Raw genomic sequence first — 21949 nt, 5'->3', positions numbered from 1 at the left:
GATCTTACACAGGAACTGAGTGCATAAAAAGAGAAAATTATAGTACATAATTTCAAGTATTAATTAAGATGACCACAGAAAATAAAGACTCCGGTAGTCACAAAAACAAGCTATGACTTGAAAAGTAAAGAGAAGGTGTTCAAAAATAAAAGTTAAGGGTGTTAAAAATCATCATAGTGGTGTTGAACATGCAGAGATGTGTACAATGAGACCTTAGGTTGCAGTCAACGTGTCATCTCCATAATAGGGCGTGCTGTATCACTTCACGTTGTCCAATCAAAGACAGCCCTCTGTATGAAGTGTGGACGAGCATCAAGCTACTCTTCAGTCAGCACAGCAACCTGATCACAATGACATCTCCTACGTTACTTCTCTATCTGGCAGTTTTCATCTTGGACAGCAGCGGTAGGTTGTCTTTTTATGATTCTGATTTCTCACAGAGGGAGATTACTCCAGGTGAAAGAGCTTTGAGTTGTTTTTCATGCAGAGACTAGAAAATCAGCTCTGACCTGCCTCTGCTTTGTCTCTTTAGTCTCCTCTGCTCAAGTCACTCATCCGTCCTCATCTGCTCATGGAGAGAGGAGTTTTGTTTCAGCTAAAGTTGGAGACAACATAACTGTGAGGTGTTCCTCTGAAGGAAGTATGGTGACAAAGTTCTTCTGGTACAAGCAACCTCTGGGACAGAAACCCAGACTCCTGTCTACCTTCGTTGCAGCTAATAAAAAGTTTTCTTTCCATGATGAATGGAAGAATAACCCCCGCTTCACACTGGATACTAAAAACGATGGAAACAACTTGATCATCTCAGATTTACACATTTCAGACACAGCTACGTACTTATGTGCAGGAAGCTTTTCAATTACATTTGACTTCTTTAGAGGTGTTTTACTGAGCGTGCAGAGCTCAGCTTTGGATGATACTGTTGTTGTGCATCAGTCTGGACCTGAGAGCATCCAACCAGGAGGCTCTGTGACTCTGAATTGTACCGTCCAAACTGGGACATGTGATGGAGAAGAAAGTGTTTACTGGTTCAGAACCTCTGAGGGAACTGGACCAGGACTCATTTACACCAGCAGAGAGAAGAACGATCAGTGTCAGAGAGAGCACAGCCGACCAACCTGCGTGTACAACCTGCTGTTACAGAAAGTGAATCGCTCTCATGTGGGGACATACTACTGTGCTGTAGCTTCATGTGGACGTGTGACATTTGGAAACAGGACACACCTTGGATTAGAGGGTGAGTGAAAAAAAAAAATCTAAATAATGAAAAAAGTGTCCCCAAGTGCAAAGTTACCCACACCACAAATAACAACAATTCTCTACATTAAGCTCTAAAACATCACTTTTTATGCAGATTCAGAGAAATAAATGTGAACTATATTGGTAACATATTTTATATAAATGTTGAATTATTTATCAATATGATTAATGTTATATATAAATGTTAAAAATAAATGTCCTGTTTCTAAACATTTAGTTAAATACTAAATATTTATCTAAAACTCTAAATTCTAAGGTAAGACTAAATGTTTACCTATGATTTCTATATCGTAAGCATCTAAATATTTGCTAAGATTTCTTAACTTTACACTTAATTTCTAAATCTTGAGGTATGATTTGTTACTATTTAGCTACAATTTTGAAATATTTAGCCAATTTGCAAATTCACACTCCTGCCTAACAGAAGCATCAAAATAAAAGTTGGAGGAAGAGATATAGCCAAGCAGGATTTTGACAATGGCAAGCACAGTTGGCTAAATGGACCGTTAGAAAACTGTTAGAAAGGAAACTTACAAATTGCTCTGATAGCACAGTTGAAGCTCCTGTAAATTGTGGTGCTTCTGGTGGACAGGACTGTGAATTTGCATATAGCTCAATATTTAGAAATCTTGACAAAATATTTAGAATCTGGACATTTATCTAAAACATTTAGATAATACATTTAACATTTGTGTATAATATGTGATCAATATATTATGAAATTATTTAATTTGAATCATATATATATATGTGTATATATATATATATATATATATATATATATATATATATATATATATATATATATATATATATATATATATATGAATTATTTTTAAATTGAATAAAATGTTGTCATTTGTAGTGTGTGTAACTTTACAATCAGCGCCCCATAAAAAGGTGTTTCTTGGTGTCTGTGTGTTTGCAGATGGTGGTGACTCTCTTGTCCTGGTGTATGTCTTGAGTGCATTTTTGGCGTTCACAACCATCCTAACTGTCTCCCTGGCTTACATTCTGATGGTGAGGTGGAAGCAGACCAGCCGCCAGCGCAGAGGTAACTGCTGTGCTCATCATGCACTGACTGAACAAAGCATCACTGTAACTCTTCAGATCTGAGTAATGCAGCTCTACTTTTGTTTTTCAGAGCCCCTGCCTTCAACTACAATGACTGATCAGGTACTTGTTTTTCAATACATTTTTTGTTTGTTTTAGCACGTCAAGACAAATCAGACAGAATAACTGCTTTAAACCTCAACTTCCTGTAATTGACTTAAGAATCATTTCTATCATTTTAACTTAAGAGAACATCAAAAAAAGAAGAAAATATAGTTCCCTTGTTTTCTTTTTATTTCTGTATTTCAAGCATTCATGATAAGAGTTGGACTTGATTTACTTCCTTTTATTTTCCAGTGTTACTCATATCAGAGGTTACTTTGAAATACAATTTTAAAGTCTTTTTCTCCAAATTTTACCCATGTTTTACCCTTGCACAAGTTATGTCACTTAAACTTCCACTTTAAGTTTTTTGTTTGTTTTTAATTTCCAGAGTAACAAGGAAGAAGATAACCTCCATTATGCTGCGTTACGGGTCAACAAGGCCAGGAGGTCAGGAAGACACAGCAATGATGGAGGGAATGAATGTGTTTACTCGGGTGTAAAGCAATAAATCTTAACGTTTTTTTATTGTGTCACTGTAAAACGTGAATAAAACAAAAAATGAAGTCAGTAGTTTTTATTTTCCTGGAGCAGTGTGTTAACTCAACTCTGAGACTTGGATAAGATAACTCACTTTGACCCTGCACGTCAGGAGCTGGGGTGTGGATTTGTTTGATTGTGGAACATTCTGTTAGTGTTGCATGATTTTTATGACTCAATACAACAGGAGAGATACATTACACTCACGAAAGACTGTAACATTAACCTGCCAAACAGATCCCTGATTTAATCCAAAAGCCCTTCGCTGCCATCTAGGTTTATTCAGTGCCAAACATCGAGGGCTGCAGTTCAAAAATGAGACTCTACAGTAGGACAGATGAAGCTTAGTCAGCACCAACAGGCACACGTGGGTATTCTCAGCTTGACAGTCAAGTCTAGTCAGACAAAGTTTTCATTTGATAGCTACAGAAAAGCATTAGTTGGTTTTATTTTCAGCCTGCTAGCTCAGTAAAAGTTGACTGCATGTGTCCTGAACTGCAGGACTCAACAGGAGCAGGACAGACTGAGCTGTACCAAACTTAATTAGCCTTTTGTGTCTTTTATCGGAGCTGCTTACCACTTTATTGTTGTTTTTTGCTCCTTCTGTTTGTTTCCAGATTAATTGGTTGCCTTTGTTTGAAAGACCCCTCATTTTTTCAGTAAGACGCACCATGACTTGCTGCCAGAGCAAGAGGTGAGGTTGGGGCCCCTTTAGGGAGTTCTGCACACGACTCAGTCATTGCAATCTCTCCCATTGTCACTGGTCTGTCAGTCAGCTCTCTGGGGCCCCCTCCTGACTGGAGGCCTGCCCTGCCTCTGTTTATTCAGAGTGGAAGGGAGGATGGAAAGAGCAAGAATAAGGTCTTTCTTTAGAAAAAAAATAAAAAAGTGAAATATGTCTCTTTTTTTTGCCAGTGGATGTAGTTTGTTTCTTCGAGTCAGTGGTTATTTTTGTTTTGTTCATCTTTTTCTTTTGTGTTTTTGCTGTGTGTGTACATGCGTGTGTGTCCGTGTCCAGTGTAGTTTTTACTTTCCCTTGTTACCTCGTTCTATTGTCAGTGCTGGCCTACCAAAGTACTTTATTTTGATAAAAGACATAATTTTAACAATTAAACAATCAAGCAATAAAAGCACAACATTCAGAAACAGTAACACTATGGATAAACATTACATATAAAAGACTCAATAAAAGTGACTTTACTCCACCAAACACCAAATGAACAAATGTGTCATAAGTGTCACACACTCTTATACGACAAGAAAAATCACTAAAAGACATCAAACTACACTGTAAAAAAAAAAAGTTTTTTTTTTTTTTTTTTTTTTTTTTTAATTTTCATTCATTTATTTTCTGAACCACTTATCCTGTTCAGGGTCACAGGTGGCTGGTGCCTATCCCAGCTGTCATTGGGTGAGCGGCAGGTACAGCCTGGACTGGTCGCCAGTTAATCACAGGGCTGACACTCACACACTAACACCTACAGACAATTTAGAATGCTCAATTAACCTGATGAGCATGTTTTTGAGCACGTTTTTGGACTGTGGGAGGAAGCCGGAGAGCCTGAAAAGACAACCCACGCATGCACAGAAAGAACATGCAAACTCCACACATACAGGCCTTCTTGCTGTGAGGCTGCAGCACTAACCGTTGTGCCACCATGCAGCCCTGATTTTTGTTTACAGTAAAAAAAAAAAAATGGCAGCAGTGGTTGCCTGAGAAAAACCATACAGAATATGGTAAAAATGTAAACAGTTTTACAGAAGAACCTGTCAATTTTACAGTTTAAAATTGTTGTTAATTACAAACAAATTACATTTTAAACCATTAAAATCAACAGCTATTCTTTGCTGAATTAGCATGATTTAAATATTGCACAGCCAATACCCCGGTGTTAAACTTTCACTCCTAAGCCAGATCAGAGTAAAGTGTTTCATTCTTGACTGAAATGATACAGAGAGCATGTATTTTTTCTTAAACAACTACCATAAAATGAAATGTCAAGGGTTAGTCCCAGTCATTAGAATACTTCTGAAACACAAAGTAGTCCATAAATGCTGCCCCTTCTCAATCATGGTTGCAATGTTTGTTCCGTTGTTACAATAAACCACAGGTGTCAAAGTCGTGCCATGAAGGGCCAAGAAGCTGCAGGTTTTCTTTCCAACCAAAAACTCCCCCAGCTGATTTCACTGATTAGTCCCTGTCCTCTGCTTGAAGGTAAGGTATTCAGTGAAATCAGCTGGTGGAGTTTTTGGGACGAAAACCTGCAGCCTCTCGGTCCTCTGTGGCACGACTTTGATATTCCTGCAATAATCCGTTCTTTTTTTGCCCTGTTAACCCAGAATTGTTTGCAATCAAATCTTCTATGGTTAAATAGGGGAAAAAAAGTATTGTTGGGTTACTTTAACTATTTTAGTGCATTTTAACTTTAGACATTAATTTTTTGTTGTGATGACATTTCGTAACCATGAGTGAGGAGGGAACACAGTGGATATCAGACCCTGCTGAACAAGGGGCCGCAGGCTGTAGGTGCTCAAGGGGGACTGCTTTTCTGTGCTTCACAGCACAGCACGGGCCGGCTGACTGTGTGCCGCATGGCATAGCTTTTCTGTCTTTGTGCTACGTAGCACAGGCCGGCTGTCTGTGTACCACATGGCATTGACCTGCTGTCTGTGCACTGCATTGCATGGACTGGCTGTCTGTTGCATGGCATGGACCGGATGTCTGTGCACTGCATGGCAATGACCTACTGTCTGTGTGCTGTATGGCACGCAATGTCTGTGCTCCACTAAACAGATGCCTCTGTTTGACAGCATGAGCCAATGTGCTCCAAACAAAATAACTTCTAATAGTACTGATGTAGAGTCAACCAAAAAAGCTTTACAGTTAAACACAGAACATAGAAAACTAGTCCATGTTATGAAGCACAGATACACAGTCCTTCCCATGTGCAGAGCACAGAAAGTCAGTCTGTACCATGAAGGACTAACCAACAATCTGAGCCATGCAGAGCACAGACAGCCTAGGCTGTCAAGAAACCACTCAGTGTTCAGCAGGGTCTCATATCTACTGTGTTCCCTCCTCACTCGCGGTCAAAAAATGTAATCACAACATAAATAAATGTCTAATGGTAAAATAGTTTAAGTAATCCAAAAATATTAATTTTGTGTTTTCTTTACTTTATTTTTTTAATATTTACTCTTTTTTACAGTGTACCTCTGATAGTGAGACAGAGCATCAGCACAGAGAGCTGAGCCAAAAGCTTTAGGCCTAACTTCCTGGACCTCCTAACAGAATGTTAGGACCGTTAGTCCTAACATTCTGTTAAGGAGCAGCCCATTAGCCGCATTCAGGACTACAAATAAACAACCAGTTAACTAATTACACCATGAAAGAGACACAGGTGCAGATTAAGTTGTAAATAAGAGGAACCCCCGTCTGTTTTCCCCGCTAATGGCCTATCATGCATAGGGCACACAGCTTTTAAATTTTGCGAGGCACCTTATGTTTCAATGTGGTTACAGTGAACAACTTCCTGTGTGTATATGAGTGCACTGATGCTCCCCTATATCCTTACCCATTGCTGTGCAGAGCTGCTTTGGCAGCGTTCACCTGTGGCTGAAATTTGCTGAAAGTCTTACACTGTGTGTTTATCAGTGCCAGTGTCTGTGAGTATCGTTTTTCTGATAATTTGAAATGTTGACATTAAGCCTGACATTTTCAATTGTCTGTTTTGCATATGTATTTTCATATATATATATATATATATATATATATATATATATATATATATATATATATATATATATATATATATATGCACATATCAAAATGGAGGGCCAGGCTCTCAGAGAGACAAGACAAACACTTTTCAAACAAAGCCACATTTTTTTTCCTTTTTGCTGGCTGACATACTGACTGACATACTGACTGATCTGATCTCACAGTGTCGCAAATATAGGCTGTGGTAAAGGCTTGGCTGTTAAGCAGCCTATCACGAGGCAGCAAATAAGGATGATGAATCAAACATATCTGAGAGATGTGGCCGGATGAAGCCAAGTGTTCGCTCAAGTACGTTTTCTGCTTCTTCAGTCAGAACTGCTGTGTTGGTATAGCAGATGGCAGACGGGAAGATGCTGGTCTTTGTGAATGCTTTGCTGCTCTGGACTTTAAGTGAGTAACAAAGTTACTTATAGTTACTAATGGGATTCCTCTTTTTATCTTACACTAATGTTATAATTATTCTTCCTGTATGTTTCAGGTGTGGCACTTTCTTATGAGATTTCTCAGCCTGTTGACCATCTAACAGTGAAGCTGGGAGACCCAGCCACTGTTGAATGCCACATAAAGAGTGAGGAGCCAAGGAGAGTGTGGTATAAAATGACTACAGGGATGAAACTGCAGCTTGTGGCAACATTCAATTCTGAACATAATGACTATCAGTTTGTTGATAAATTCAGTCAGCGATATTCCATTACCTTCAATAACATCGGCAGTCATCTGAGCATCAATACAACAACATGGGAGGACACAGGAACTTACTTCTGTGGAGTGAAGTTCATCAATGAGATTCAGTTTGGATCAGGAACCTTCTTGGTGCTGAAAGGTATTTATTCTCTGTAGTTAATAACTGAAGCTTTTAGACGGTAGAAAAATTTTATCTGTACCCTAAACTTTGAAACATAATGATAGAGGTATAACAGCAATATTAGATTTCAATGTTTGAAAGCAAACTAATATCTTAAAACTGTCTTGTTTGGTTATTTTTATGACCAAAGATGACTTGATTTGGTCAAAGAAGAAAATAGTTGTTAAGGTTTATATGACTGTTAACATCATAACCCAAGTTAACTCACTTATCCATAGTACCAGTGCTAGATGCATATCTAGGCTGAACTAAGTTGGTCCAACTGGTGCACTGACACTGTGGAGAGCCTCTTCCAATTCACTGATCATACCCTGTTCCACTCTCAAACAGTTCACTAATTTAGTATTTGTTTTATGCTTGTCTTGGTTTTCCCTGAAGCATATAATCTTACATGTGTATAGTACCAATGTTTAGAATTTGGGGTAGTTTAAGTTATTTTAACTTAAAATAGAAAGCCACTGCTTTGTAGCATGTCATCCCATGTGTGTGACGAGTGTCCCTATATTCCCACAGCTAGGAATCGGTACCAAGTTAGGTACTTTTAAAGGTAGGTTTTAAAGGTAGTTACAACACACACACCTGAACCCTCACCAGTATGACATCAAACATTCAATAAATACATGTCCTGTGCACTCCATACCAGTTCTCATTGTAAATTTTCACTGTAAAAAAACATTCTTTGTATATATCTTGCTCCAATTTAAATATGTAAATAGTAATATTTTTCTACTTTTCTATATTTCTTTATTTCTTCATATTTCTTCAAATTTCTAATTTTATATTCTAGTATCATATTCTATTTTTAATTGTTATCGCATTACTGCACTTTGTTTTTTTCGTGAGCTGCTGTGGCAAAAAAATTTCCCCCAAGGGGGATCAATAAAAGAATATTCTATTCTATTCTATTCTATTCTATTCTATTCTATTCTGTTCTACTGACTGAATTCTGTCTGTCGTACCAAGTATCAATTCATGTAAAATCTAAAGGTACCATGTTAAGGTACCTAAACCCATCCTTGTGACTGTGAGAGAGTAGGCGATTCTCCATGCTGGACATGAACATAGAACTGCAAGGTTATAAGTTGAAGAATAAATGTCTAAAATTGAAAAACTTTGAGATTTTATAATTAAAAATATTAGCGTTTATTACCACATAAAGACACAAAAAAGTACAAAAAATTGGTACTGTTGAGCACCAACACTGATTGCTAGGTATCAGGTAATGGTACCATGTTGTTTGAAATGTAAAAGGTACCCATCCCTACCTACAACCCTTTCCCCCCCCACATTTCTGAGATTTTTCCATATCTGCTTAGGAGGTTAGTACAGTGGCCCGTGTTGTCAAATTGATGATGATGTTTTCTTAATTTGTGTATGTTTTGTCTTTTTGCATGTGCTTGCTTAAGCTGCAGCGCTGTGAGCTCCCAGGGCCACCGTAGGTTAGGGCTCAAGTTGAAGGGAAATGTAGGAACACAAGGCCTAATTTTGAGAATGTCGTAGAAATGAGGGAACATGGGTCCGGCAACATAGGGCTATGGAAACATTGGAATGACGTCTGTATGGAAATGAAAAAAATGAAAAGAAAAAGGTAGTGTGTCTTCTTTGGGAATCCACTTGAGACTGCAGAAACCCCAGAAACCACACCAACATGCTTGCAGCCATAAGTAACCTTAATCTGATTGGGTAATTTCTCTATCAGCACACACTGTACATGGAGTAAATGTTTTTAATGAGTTTTTTTTTTTTTTTTTTTTTCAACCTACAAACATGCAGGTGCAAGCTTGATCAGTGACTCAGTCGTCCAGCACCCTGAGTCTCTGTCAGCCCAGCCAGGAGAATCTGGGACTCTCAGCTGTTCAGTTCACACTAGCTGCTGTGCTGCTGAACACACCAGTGTTGTGTGGTTGAAAAACTCTCCTCGTTCTGCTCCACAAATGATTTACTCATCCAGATGTGAGAACCAGACTCATGAAGGGACTGAGGGCAGTAACTCGACCTGTGTGTACAACCTTATCATGAGGAACCTCAGCTCTGATGACGATGGAACCTATCACTGCGTCTTGACTGCATGTGGGCAGATACTGTTCGGCAATGGCACCAGGATTAATATTCACAGTAAGATAAAACCAAAAAATACTACTCTACTACTACTAATAATAATACTTTCTAATACTACTTAAAACAATTATTTCTAGACAAGACATTAATATATGTATATTCTTGAAACTATGACTGTCAGGAATTTGAACCTATGATTCTGAACATCTAAAATACCCAAACACAAGGTTTGACCTTCATATTCAAAGGTCAAATCTATGGTGTGGATAGAGGTGAAGTCCTCTGTTAAAACTGCAGGCTTTATCAGCTTGGATCTGGGTTTTGGATGGTTATTGATCTTTGTTCCTACTTTTAGTCTAAATATGGCCAAGAGTTTCAAACAGAGAGCAAGACAAAACAGTAGACAAAAACAAGTTAACATCCTGTCACTTGATGAATTAGCAGTAAAACGCGCACAAGCTCATCCGATCACCGTTGTTTCAATTAAAATGTTTCAAAATCAATAAAATAGTCAAGCTTTAGGTGACTTTGTAGCCCAGATCATGGGGGGGGGGGGGGGGGGGGGGGGGGGGGGGGGGGGGCACTCGAAGCACTGAGTGAGTTATAAAGAAAGAAATTAAATGCTCCATTCTTCTTTTATGTAAGGACGTCAAACCTTTTTCTCCATATAAGAAAGTGATGTGCAGAGACCAAGACTAGACCAGACAAAGCATGGGACACTGAGTCCAGCACTGCAGCATGCATATCAAGAATATCACCGCCACCAAGTACAGTTAGTTTGCTTGAATGAATGAAAAACAGCATTTTATAATATACAGGAAAGCCATCTTCACTCTTAGGTTTTTATACTCTAGGTTATCATCTAGCAGATACTTGCCTAGCAGATAAACCATGGTTATACCTTGGCATCAGTTATAACTAATAATACCATGGTCTGGGTGAATACTTGATTCTGACTGGCTGTAGGGTGTACATTAAACAGTGATAATGGAAAGTCAAAAGCCTGATTGCTCTGGAGTATTGCTTTGGTTCAAATGCTAGTTGGTAGCCATGGCAACAGAAACTCAAAACATACGTTAACATTTATACGTTATCTTAACTCAGTTTATTTAAAGACTACTGTAAATGGTGGATAATATCCTGCAATAAAAAATATTTAGGAAACTATCTGGACGTTGATTACTTGAAACAAAATTTTCACATCATCCTCTGAAACACAGGCGCAGATTTCTGTTCGCGCTAGTGGGTGCTCAAAATTTATGACTGCCATTTTAATAAAGCTGCTAAAATGGGTTTTTAAGCACATTGTATTATTAAACAGCATCAAAGTGCACAGGCTAGCATGCAAACAATACAGCAGCAACCAACATAAATGCACACAGTCAAGTTCTCCAGCGAACTTTGCACACACACCAACAAGTTTTCTGTTCTTCTTCTTGTGCTATTTAGTCAATGCAACAGGCTCTAGTAGAAAGAGAGAATACAGTTTAGGCTATAAGATCTAAAAACAGGCTCCCTAGAGACTAGATAGCTGAACAATAAGCTGTACTTAAAGCCATCAAGAGCGGAGCTGTCTGCGGTTCTGAAAGTTGATGCTGTAAATCAAGACATACCAATCTGCCAGATATCAGCATCACAACAAGAGATATTAAATAGTCTACTCAGCCACTTCTTGTAAAAAAAAAATAAGATTTTGAAGGTAAAAACAACATTAGCTTATTGATATTTTATGTAATATTTACTTTTTTGCAAGTAATCATGGTGTAAGTGGGATAATGCCCTACCAGGTGTCCATTGTCAGACCCCAAACAAACATATTCAGGGAGCTTGAAAATAACAAACTATGAAGGAGGTGAGCTTCATGGCTCATTCCACAGCCAGCCAGCAGGAGGAGCTTCAATCAATGTGGCTTCACTTTCAGGAACTATCATGTTATTCAACATTTAATACAAACAGTGGACCAAACCAGTACTTATAATATATTTTTGGAAAGTATTGTATCAAACGATTTGGCTTTGAATAATGTCTGTTGTAACTAACAATCAACAACATTCATCAGCCCAAGTTTATTTGTTCATCTAATGATCTACTCTGTAACATTTCTATTAAGAGCTGTTCATCTTTTTCTAGATAACACAGAAACAACACCAGTTCAGCCCAGTCCAGCTGTCATTGCCCTGGTCCTGTCAAATATTATTCTTGGGGTTGTGACACTCGTTCTTTCATGGAAACTTTGCAAGAGGCGGAGCAAAGACAAAGCAGGTGTGTAGATGAATGACAGGATCATAACTTTGTTACATTCTGCAAAAACTCTGACTGACTGATTCATTTTACAGATCTAACGAGGGGCCTTGAAACCAGTCAGGTGAGAGTTTGTCGTTGTACTCACAGCACTTTAGATAATGTAAAATTTCTCTGCCTCTGATTGGCTAATTCTGTTGTTATGTTTCTCACAGGTTGTTGATGGTCTGATTTACGCTTCTGTGCCTGTAGCCCCTGGAAGGCACCCATCAGGACACCTCGAAAAGAGAAAGAGTCAAGATTCAGTTGTTTATTCTGATGTAAGATCATGTCGGTAGAACCAGGAAGTTGTGTTGTTTGTTTTCAGAGCCATGCTGAGGTTTATGCGTGCACAGTGTTTGCTATTGTCTTTCTTTAAAATGCTTGGTCTTCTCTGGAACAGAAATTGTCTGATTTGCAGCAAATGGGTATGGGTATGAGCAGGTATGGGTACAATAAAGTATGTTTCTGAAAATCAGCTGAAAATTTCTTCTGACCAAAGATGCTTCAGAGCAAGTCATAAAGGAACTTTTTGCATAAGCTTTCGTAATTTTGAATGTAGTTCAATTGCTTAAAACTAAGAAAGACAACAAGAAATGTTACAGAATGACCTTGCTATGGCTGCTTTGATTCAGTTGTGACCTATGGTGACCCATAATGTCATTTGCTTTACACTGAATCAGTTACTCCCCCAGAAAAGATGATCTAAAAAGTATCTTGACAGGTTTGACTCAGCACTGATGCAGATTAAAACAGTTTGAATATGAGTGGAGTGACTTTTTAACATTTGACAGTCAGATGCAGAAAAGGTAATCAGCTGATGGGGGCTGTGCATTAAGATCAGGGGCCTGAACAACATGTATTATATGGAACTGCAGGAAATCAGTCTTATCTGTCAGTCACAGAAAAAAAAAATGTTCAAAAAAACTTTTCAAGTAGCAGTTTGTTTTTCAGCTCTGGATTCAAACAAAGAGTTGTAAAGCTTTAAAAATCCCCTCGTGTCTAAAAATACTTTCCTCTGACCAGAAGTGAGTTGAGGCTGCAGCCTTCAAACTAGCAAGCTGCTTGTGTTTGACGTTTGTTTTGACTCCTGCGGTGAAGAAGGTGTGACCTACCGAGAACAGATTTGCGTTGATGGAAACTTCAGTCGTGACTTAAACACAGGAAGACTAAAGCCTGCGGCCTCTTCGCCACAGCCTGCAGCAGCTCGGGCAGAGGACTGAAGACAGCGTTTAAAAAAAAGAGCCGCTGTGTGAAGCGAACAAACACTTCTTACTTCCCTTGAGGTAAACTACACAAACACAAAAAAACACATTAGATGCAGGTCAGTGAGGCTCAGTTAGGTTGTTTACGCCCACACTGCCACAAACTTAAAGGTGTTTGAAGAGAGCTTCTGAAAACCTGTTCAGTTAACATAAAAAGGGATTCTCAGACCCTGTTGTGTGTTTGTCTGTGTGGTTTAGGCAGGATGTCCTGAGCTCTTCTCTGAATTTAACATCAATCTAGTCACATTCTCTTTGACATCAGCAACAGGAGAGTTTCAAACATGCACCAAGTTAAACATAAAGAAACCACAGTTAAAAGTGAGCAACAGTAAAGGCAACAACAACGAGAGTTTATGCAAATTAGAATCATGACAGGGTGAGCTTTACATAATGAACTGTTCTTTAAGCAGAAAACTTTCTACATCCCACTTATAAAAAAACAAAACAAAGAGAGAGTATTTGACTGGTTTTGAAATGATTTATTTGCTCAGGTAAATACAAAGTCATCACATAAGCCTCCTGGCTTGGTGTGGACATGTAGTGAAAAACACACTCCTCATTAGTTTTTCTCATGAAATTTACCTAGTGGTTCACCTCAATCAGATAACACACAGTCTGCTCAGAATCTGCTCACCTAAGTGATGTCATAAGTTGTAAAATAATGATAATAACCGTCTCCTCACCAGTACCTGCTACCTACACTGAAAAAAATGTTTTGTTGAATTTACCCAATTTTATTACTTTTAGCAGTTGCACGCAATATCTTTATCTAGATCTAGATAATTTATTTAAGCCTAATGTACATGTTATATTGAAGTTATTTCAAATTAAAAACGTTTGTTGTTGTAACTCAAATACACACAGTAGATTTTACTCAAATTTTCTAAGAGATCACAACTAAACCCATGTTCATCGAACTAAATTGTATTGTGTTGCCTTGACTGCAATAAACCTTTTGCAATAAACTGTGAGTGAGGAGGGAGTGCAGTGGATATTAGACCCTGCTGTACATTCAGATGTTAACCAGCCAAGGGCACAAGCTTTCTGTGCTTCACATTGCATGGACTTGCTGTCTGTGCCCTGTGGCATGGACCATGTACTTTTTAGAATGTTTAATATTTTATATGTTAATAAATGAGATGTGTTGATGGGCTAAAATTATGATCAGAAACGACAAAGTGGGTTTTGTTTTCAGTTATATTCAAATTACCATTACTGAGAGTATTTTAATTGGAGCTCTCACTGTCATGGAGCACAGACAGCCAGGCAGCCAGGACAAGCAGCCTATGCCATGGGGCACAGCCAAGCAGCCTATGCTGTGTAGCACAGACAGCCAGACACATAGACAGCCAGCCAGATAGCACACTGTCCCACAGACAGGCAGCTGGTCCATGCCATGGAGCACAGACACACTGTCCCTGCGTGGTAGCTTAATGTGCATTAGGGTCTCATATCCACAGTGTTCCCTCCTCACCCATGGTTTTTCCTTTTAGGTTTTGCAGATTATTGAGTTAAAACAACTTAAAACTTTGAGTTGGATCTATGCAAAATATTGATTTGAGAAGAATTAAAATATTTAATTCATTTGACCTATTAAGTTGGGTTGATAAAACTTGTTAATTTCATTTCAAAGAACTCAATTTATTTAGGTGTGACCAATTGAAGCAATTCATTTAAGTTGGTCCAACTACTTCTTTTTATTAGTTGTATCAACGCAGAATTTCAAGTTGATATGATCCACAAAAATACATTGGAAACCTCAACTTAAATATTGAGATGGATTGATTCAAAAAATTATATCACTTCAACTGATTGACAGATTTTTACAGTGCAGGTTATCCTCTGGCTCTGCTCTCTGATGAATAGGGCCTATTGCACATTACTGCCACCTCCTGCTCTGGGATTCCTACTCAAACCAATTAGGTTGAGTTAACATAAAGTGATCTAGTTGTTTTAACAATTTTGCACATCATGCTGAAACAACATGATTTAATCATGTTAAACCACTGAACATGAAATAATCTAGTAGACGCTACATGTTTTATTTATGCTGATTGAACAAACACCAAAGTTCCTTTTTTGATTGTAGAGACACTTTACAGAAGCAAGTCATTGTACTTTCTCTAATGAGTATGGACCTCTAGATAGACCTCTTGCTCCCTCCTCCCTATCTGTCCTGCTTGCTCTCGGTCTGTCTCTGTCTGAACTCTGTCTGTCTCTTCATCCTGGCAGACTACCTGTGTTGTTTATATCTGGCACGCTGTGCATGCAGACTGATACACTAAGAGGCGAGTGCCTCGTAGCCAGCTGTGGCTCTGCAGCGGAGGTAGCGCCGTTTTACGACACGATGAGAACTAGAGCCTTATTTAGCGGAGTTTTTGTGTGAAAGTAACGCGCTGAAAATTCTCTAAATAAAGCGTGAATGCAGAACGATATCAGATTTTTTCGGTCCGTTTTTTGTGTTTTTGGTCAAGTAAAATATGGCCCCATCTGAGTGCATAGGAAACTGGCAGAGGAGCAGGGAGGGCGTGCGCTCTGGGCTTCTGCTGCACAAAAACACTGCTGTAGGGGTAATTTCTGCCCTAAACCTTGTGATAGGACCCAACTTGTTCCATCCCGGAGTATCACTTTAAAGCAGACAAAAAAACTTTTAGTGTGTCTGCCTGACCCAAACAATTCTTATCTCTCTTTCAGCTCCTCCGCGTCGGCCTTGGTAGGCTGATAAAGCTCTACCCCCCTGGATGGTATGCAGACAGATGCTCCACCCCCTCCCATCCCACACCTTACTCCTGTGAACTTGTCTCTGGATCAGAACTCTTCGACGTCATCTCCTTGTCACCATCAGATGGCACAAACATTGTTGAGTCTGGGCGGGGACAAAGTCCATGGGCTTACACATACACACATGAGGTCACATGGCACACACACAACCTCAGATGATGCATATTCTCAAACACAAAGAAAAAACCCTGGTTCAGCCTGAAATTGTTTCTTACCCAGTCAACATACCTGAACTGGGGACGGAACCCAGCTGTCCCTTTTTTTTCGTGTCATGTAATTTTTTTGTCTCTTTTTCATCATCTTTGTATTTGGAGTGGATCATTACTTTGTATGGTTCATTCAGCTGTTGATCAGCTGTTAGCCGCCTGTAGCATGTCAATGCTAACTGGTGCAAGGCCTGATGTTGCCCTGCAAGGCTGTAATGATCAAAACTGACTGTTTTAAAGAAGGCTTGATTTGAAACCTTCTTAGCATTCATACTGCTGTGCTAGATGTGCATACTTTGGCTTCACTCTTGTACAGGGGACAAGAATGGAGACCAAGTGTCTATGTTGAAATAAAATCAACAGCGCAGAGAGGCTATCAGACACTTTGTGGTGCTATTGTTGTGTTTCTACTGAAAGGCTGCACAGATGCTCTAACTTCAGGGGTTGTGTGGTTGTCATTGAAGCGAGAGACCTGTGTCTGCTTTGTCAGGGTTTGATGGTGTCTTGATTTGAGACCCTGTGCTGTTTGTGTGAGTGTGTAGGTGGTTTCAGGCAGGATGTTGGTGAAAGGAATGTCTGTTAGTCAAACTGTGAGACAGTAAATTACCACAGGAACTTTTTTCTTTTTGGTGAACCAAATGTATGTTTAGACGCAGAAGATCATCACTGTCACATGTGACAGTGTTCCTTTATTTAAATACACACACAGCGTGTGGGCAGAAACCCCAATACAATATGAAGAACTGTGGTTACCACGACTTATAGACTGACAAGTGATACATTCAAGATATTCTCAGTGCCTTGACTCAGATTTTTGTAATTAACACATTTATTGAGCTCATACAACTGTTATTTCACTGACACCATTGTATGTGGCTAATTAAAGCTTTGTCAGAGTTCATTTTAAAAGAGTATCATACTAAAAGTAAGCTTGTAACTGCAACAGAGAGACTAAAGTGAGTCCTTAATGAACCAGATTACAAACTATTCAACATTCTTTCTGGTCTGTCTGAGATAAAATGAAAGACAGATAGTTACAAACAACACAAGGATCCCAGTTCTGAAGATGGAAAGCAGGACTAAGATTCTCATTTGTGCCATTTGGTCCTTGTCATCACCAGTGACAAAGACCTTGCTCCCTTTTCCAAACAGTATTTCCCCACAGGAGACCACGGCGCAGTAGTAGGTTCCAGCATCTGAGGAGTTCAGGTTCACTTTCTGGAAATGGTACACACAGCTCCGGGAGAGGGATCCTGGTGTGGAGACTTGTTGACATCCGTCTCCCATCTGTGTGTAAAGGATTCCTTTGCGAGATCCCTGTCTGAACCAGTAAACACTGGGCTTGTCATCGCAGGTCCCAGTGTGGACTTCGCAGTCCAGAGTCACAGAGCCGCCCTGCTGGACGCTCTTGGTGGCTGGACTCTCGTTTATTTCTGTCAGGTTGGTTCCTGTGTTCCATTTAAGGAAAAAAAAAAAACAGAATGAGTTTTGGGAAAATATGAAAAGTTTTTTTGTGTTCAATTTTAGGATTTAGGCTTTAGGCTTTCAGCGGGCTCAGCCCTGGGACATTTTCAAAATGAGGTCTAATGTTTCATTCTCCTTAATTTTAAGCCCTAAACTCCCACAATACTTTTTAGAAGACCTTATAGTGAATGAATTAGTGACTAATTTTATTTTGATCATCAGTAGAAATCATCACGGACCCAATCAGTATAAGAAAAATAAAATAGGCTAAAGGAGAAGGGTTTGGCTGAAACAGACAAACCAGATTTAGGAAAAAAAAATCTTAGAAATATGGGAACAAAGCCACACTCTTATTTTAGATATTAACAACAACAACAACAACAACAACAACAACAACAACAACAACAACGACAACGATAATAATAATAATAATAATAATAATAATAATAATAATAATAATAATAATAATAATAATAATAATAATAATATAATAGCAATAATAATAATAATAATAATAATAATAATAATAATAATAATAATAATAATAATTGTTATTGTTATTATTATTATTATTATTATTATTATTATTATTATTATTGTTATTATTATTATTATTATTATTATTATTATTATTATTATAAAATTATATTAATATAATTATAAAATGTATTAAAATAATTATTTATTTCATTAATAATGAATTCTATTTATATTGTGCTTTTCAAAAAAAAAGTTTTTAAGCTTTAATCAGCATTTGAATGGAGTTTTAATTGACAACATTTCCAAGCTGCAGATTCACTGAGGATGAGGTTATTGTTCATATCAAATGTGAAAGAATGTGATGCACAATTGCATCATGGATCACAGAAATTGAAGAAGCCAGAGATCCTGCTGCAAATTGTCTGCATACTGCCTCAACCCCAAGAGTTAACTGTGCATAACACTTTCTATAAGCTCTGGAGAGGATTGATGTTTTATATCTCAATGTCTGGGAACAAAGTGATGACACAGATCTGTTTACTTTAGAGGTGCAAACTCTATGCAGGTAATTAAATAAATAAATGTATAATTCCCCCAGCCAAAAAGATTAATAAAACTGTGTACATGAATAAGTTTTCCTCATTTTTACCTCTGCAACTTTGCAATTGCATATTAAATATGCAATACACTCAGGCCACATGCAGTACCGTCGACCTCCATGAGACCAAAAGAACCGGTACGTGCTGCTGCTGTAGATTTGGGTCTGAGACAAAAGAGGAAGTATTTAGATGGCTCTAAGAGCAGGCAGGGCGTGGTCATGCAACCCATTTAACAACAGAGATGCACGTATCCAAAAAAAAAAAAAAAAAAAGATTAAAAAAAGACACATTTAAAAAAGAAGCTTGCATGTCAGCTGAACAAGCTTGAAAAATTCATGACGACTGAGCTTGTGTTTCAGATTAACCCCCACCCCCACCCTAGAAAAACACAAATTTATTGTTTTACATGAATAACAGGAATGACCTATTCTAGATCCAAAACAGCAAATTTTACCTAAAGGTGACAAGTTTGCACCCGTGTTATTTATTCAGGCCTTTGGGTGGCGTGTAAACAGATTAATTCAGTCTCGCTGTATTTTCACAATCAAACAGCAAGTATAAAAAGACAATATTAAGAGTGTTAATAGATAATAAAATGATAAAATGATAATAATAAAAGTGGCGATAAAATAATGAGCAAGACATAAAAGCGATGGAAAAGCTAACAAGACAGTAAAACTGAAGTAAGATAGAAATAAAAGAGATAAAAGACAGAAGACAAGATAAAGGACAAAAAGATGGTATCACATAAAAGCGAGTCTGTAAAAGTGAGTTTTCAAAGTGAATTATCTAAGAGCTCTGATGGAGAAGGTTTAATCAAATTTGGTTTTAAGTCTCGACTTTGAAACGACCAGGAGGCCTTCGCCAGAGGATCTGAGGGCTGCCTGATAGCTCGTATGGTATCAATAGCTATGAAATATAGCTTGGAGCAAGTCCCAAGGGTCAATGGTAACACCTGTTTGCTGTTGAAACTTGAAAAAATGGCCTGATTTCAGGTGTAGGGTCTGACACCTAGTCCCTCACAGGAGGTCATGAAAGAAACAGTTTGGATGCCAATGTTCTCTTTGAGCTTTGAGTTCATGAAAAGCACAGTTTGCAATTTCAGTTTGCTTAACACACAGTTCAAACTGCCTCACAATGAGCTTTAACAGCAAACAAGATAAAGACCATCTTTAGCACCTTCGAAGAGTAAAAATCATGAAGATCAAAAAGCAAATTACCTTCAACTCTTAGGAAAGCCCCCTCTCCAAATTCCACCATGTTGGAGTGCGAGCTTCCACAGAAATACATCGCCGAGTCAGAAAATTGGACGTCTGAGATGTGTAAATGATTTGCTCCTTCACTCCTCTGCAGAGAGAAACGTGGGTTCCTTTCCATCCAGGGGGACACTTTGGAGGGTTCATCGTACTTGTAAACAGTGGACATGAGCTCAGGTTTACCTCCTGGGATTTGTCGGTACCAAGAGAAGTGCATCGCCACTAGGCTGTCATGAAAGCATTTTAAAGTCACGTTGTTTCCAGCGGTGACCGTGACAACCCCGGCGTCTTGTTTGACTGCGGCCACCCTCACTGCTGACAGGCACACTGGGTTAAAAGACACAACAATAAACACTCATGATATTGTTTGTTTGAACTGATAGACATTAGATTTATCTTATATGAAGAGACTTACAGACACCACCGAGAAGTGTAAAGAGATGCATCGTCAAAGGGTTTTAAAGAACTGATGGTCTGAAGCCAAAGAGCTGGCAGCTGTAAAACGAGGTTACATTTGATTGGTTCTAAAGAAGGTCAAACCATGTGACATTCTAACATCCTCGGACTCAGCAGAAAACCATTTCACAGTAACCAGCTCATGAAAAATCAGGGCTTTCCTCTGTCGCCCTTCAACATCACACCGTCACACCCAAGATGTGAGAATAATACAGTCGAACAGAGACCACACAGCTCCACAGCAGCTTCTTCTGAGAGCGCTGCGCAGCACCAAAAGGAAGTCAGATCTTGATTTGGTATTTATATCAGTCACTACAAAAAAATTCTAGGTTTAATTTTGTGATTTCACTCTGCAGGGTTACTGCAAAGGTACATTTTACCAAGACATTTTCAACTCTAAATGTTGAAATAAGTTTTTGCACCACCTGCACCTGGATGTACTTACTTAATTGTGTTTGGTAAAAATTCTGTTATCATGTGTAAAACAATGCAGTGATATCAGACATGTCATGAAATCGATAGTGTTGAAGCCATACTGTAGTTTTCTGTTTGTTTCATTTTTGTTTCTACTTTTTGTTTCTTTATTTTAAGGGGAAAAAAAAAACAGTGTATATGTTGTTTTATGTCTGAGCAGTAGGTGGTGCTCAACACCAGAGAATGCCTTTAAGTTAGCTCAGGTGATGAGCCAGGGGTCCGTTTCATGAAGCAGGTTTGATGAAAACTCGGAGTCCATTAACTCTAAAATAGGGGAAACTCCGGGCTTTCGGTTTCAGAAAGGGAGGTTAATCAAACCTGAGGAAGAGGGTTAACTCCGGCTTGTTTCACAAAGAGGTGTAACTAAAACTCTGTGGGCTCTAATTTTGTGGTGCAGCACAGGGGGCGCAAGCCTGGCGCACCCTGCGCAGTGTTAATTTCGTGCTGCACACCACTGTGCACTACCAATTTGACAATTTGGTAGACCGTCTGCGCAGAGATGGGTGTGACTGCGTGCCAGGGGGAGGTGTCAGCAGATTCATGTTGGCGCAGTGACAATTTCATGCCAAAAAAGGTTTGTGAAAGCTCGCCAGCTCCAACCTGGTCTATTCTGGGCGCAAAGCGGAGCGCACTCTCTGCAGCTCTAATTTGGTGACAGGCGCACAAGTGCGCACATGTCAACAAAGCCTCAGAGGCAGGTTTCCAGAGTGTCAGGCACATTTTAATGCAATAAACAATCACAGCAATCACTATTTAATATAACTGTCTGAACCAGCATATACATTTATATCTATATTAACTGTCCCGTCACATTTGATTTCAGATTAAAGCCGTTTGTCATAATGGAAAGTTAACCTGACGGCAGCTGGATGTTTGATGCACATCTTACAATGAAACAATAAACAGCCTTAACATCTGATACTGAGTATATATCTGGTTCTCTCATTTCAGTTAATTCAAAGAAAAGAGGGAGAGAAAAGACGAAGAAAAAAGAGACAAAATAAATGTATGTCACTCAGGATTTACTCG

At 38.7% G+C, this 21949-nt stretch overlaps 2 protein-coding genes across 2 annotated transcripts; one reads left to right on the top strand and one right to left on the bottom strand.

Annotated features, from left to right (window-relative positions):
* Positions 1-350: 350 nt before the first annotated feature.
* LOC141784470 (uncharacterized) lies at positions 351-11929 on the top strand. The gene is made up of 6 exons (XM_074662309.1): positions 351-405; positions 533-1237; positions 2189-2314; positions 7215-7559; positions 9375-9716; positions 11790-11929. The coding sequence occupies exons 1-6, from the start codon at positions 351-353 to the stop codon at positions 11927-11929; spliced, it is 1713 nt and encodes a 570-aa protein (XP_074518410.1).
* Positions 11930-15987: 4058 nt separating this feature from the next.
* LOC141784469 (immunoglobulin alpha-2 heavy chain-like) lies at positions 15988-20436 on the bottom strand. The gene is made up of 4 exons (XM_074662308.1): positions 20406-20436; positions 19955-20317; positions 17310-17639; positions 15988-16070 (listed from the first exon to the last, which is right to left on the bottom strand). The coding sequence occupies exons 1-4, from the start codon at positions 20434-20436 to the stop codon at positions 15988-15990; spliced, it is 807 nt and encodes a 268-aa protein (XP_074518409.1).
* Positions 20437-21949: the final 1513 nt, after the last annotated feature.

Source organism: Halichoeres trimaculatus, unplaced genomic scaffold (genome assembly GCF_033239565.1).
Source record: "Halichoeres trimaculatus isolate MK-OKI-2021-1 unplaced genomic scaffold, fHalTri1.1 fHalTri1_scaffold_22, whole genome shotgun sequence".
Lineage (NCBI taxonomy): Eukaryota > Metazoa > Chordata > Actinopteri > Labriformes > Labridae > Halichoeres > Halichoeres trimaculatus.
This window is presented reverse-complemented; position numbering and strand designations above follow the sequence as displayed.

Excerpts from the sequence above, each read along its gene's own strand:
- LOC141784469 (XM_074662308.1), bottom strand. The coding sequence starts at position 20,436 with ATGCATCTCTTTACACTTCTCGGTGGTGTCT. Across the intron at positions 17,640-19,954 it reads GGCTTTCCTAAGAGTTGAAG|GAACCAACCTGACAGAAATA; the intron begins GTAATTTGCTTT and ends AATGGAACACAG. Across the intron at positions 16,071-17,309 it reads GAGCAAGGTCTTTGTCACTG|ACTCAACAATGTTTGTGCCA; the intron begins GTGATGACAAGG and ends GTCCCCGCCCAG.
- LOC141784470 (XM_074662309.1), top strand. The coding sequence starts at position 351 with ATGACATCTCCTACGTTACTTCTCTATCTGGCAGTTTTCATCTTGGAC. Across the intron at positions 406-532 it reads TTTCATCTTGGACAGCAGCG|TCTCCTCTGCTCAAGTCACT; the intron begins GTAGGTTGTCTT and ends TTGTCTCTTTAG. Across the intron at positions 7,560-9,374 it reads AACCTTCTTGGTGCTGAAAG|GTGCAAGCTTGATCAGTGAC; the intron begins GTATTTATTCTC and ends ACAAACATGCAG.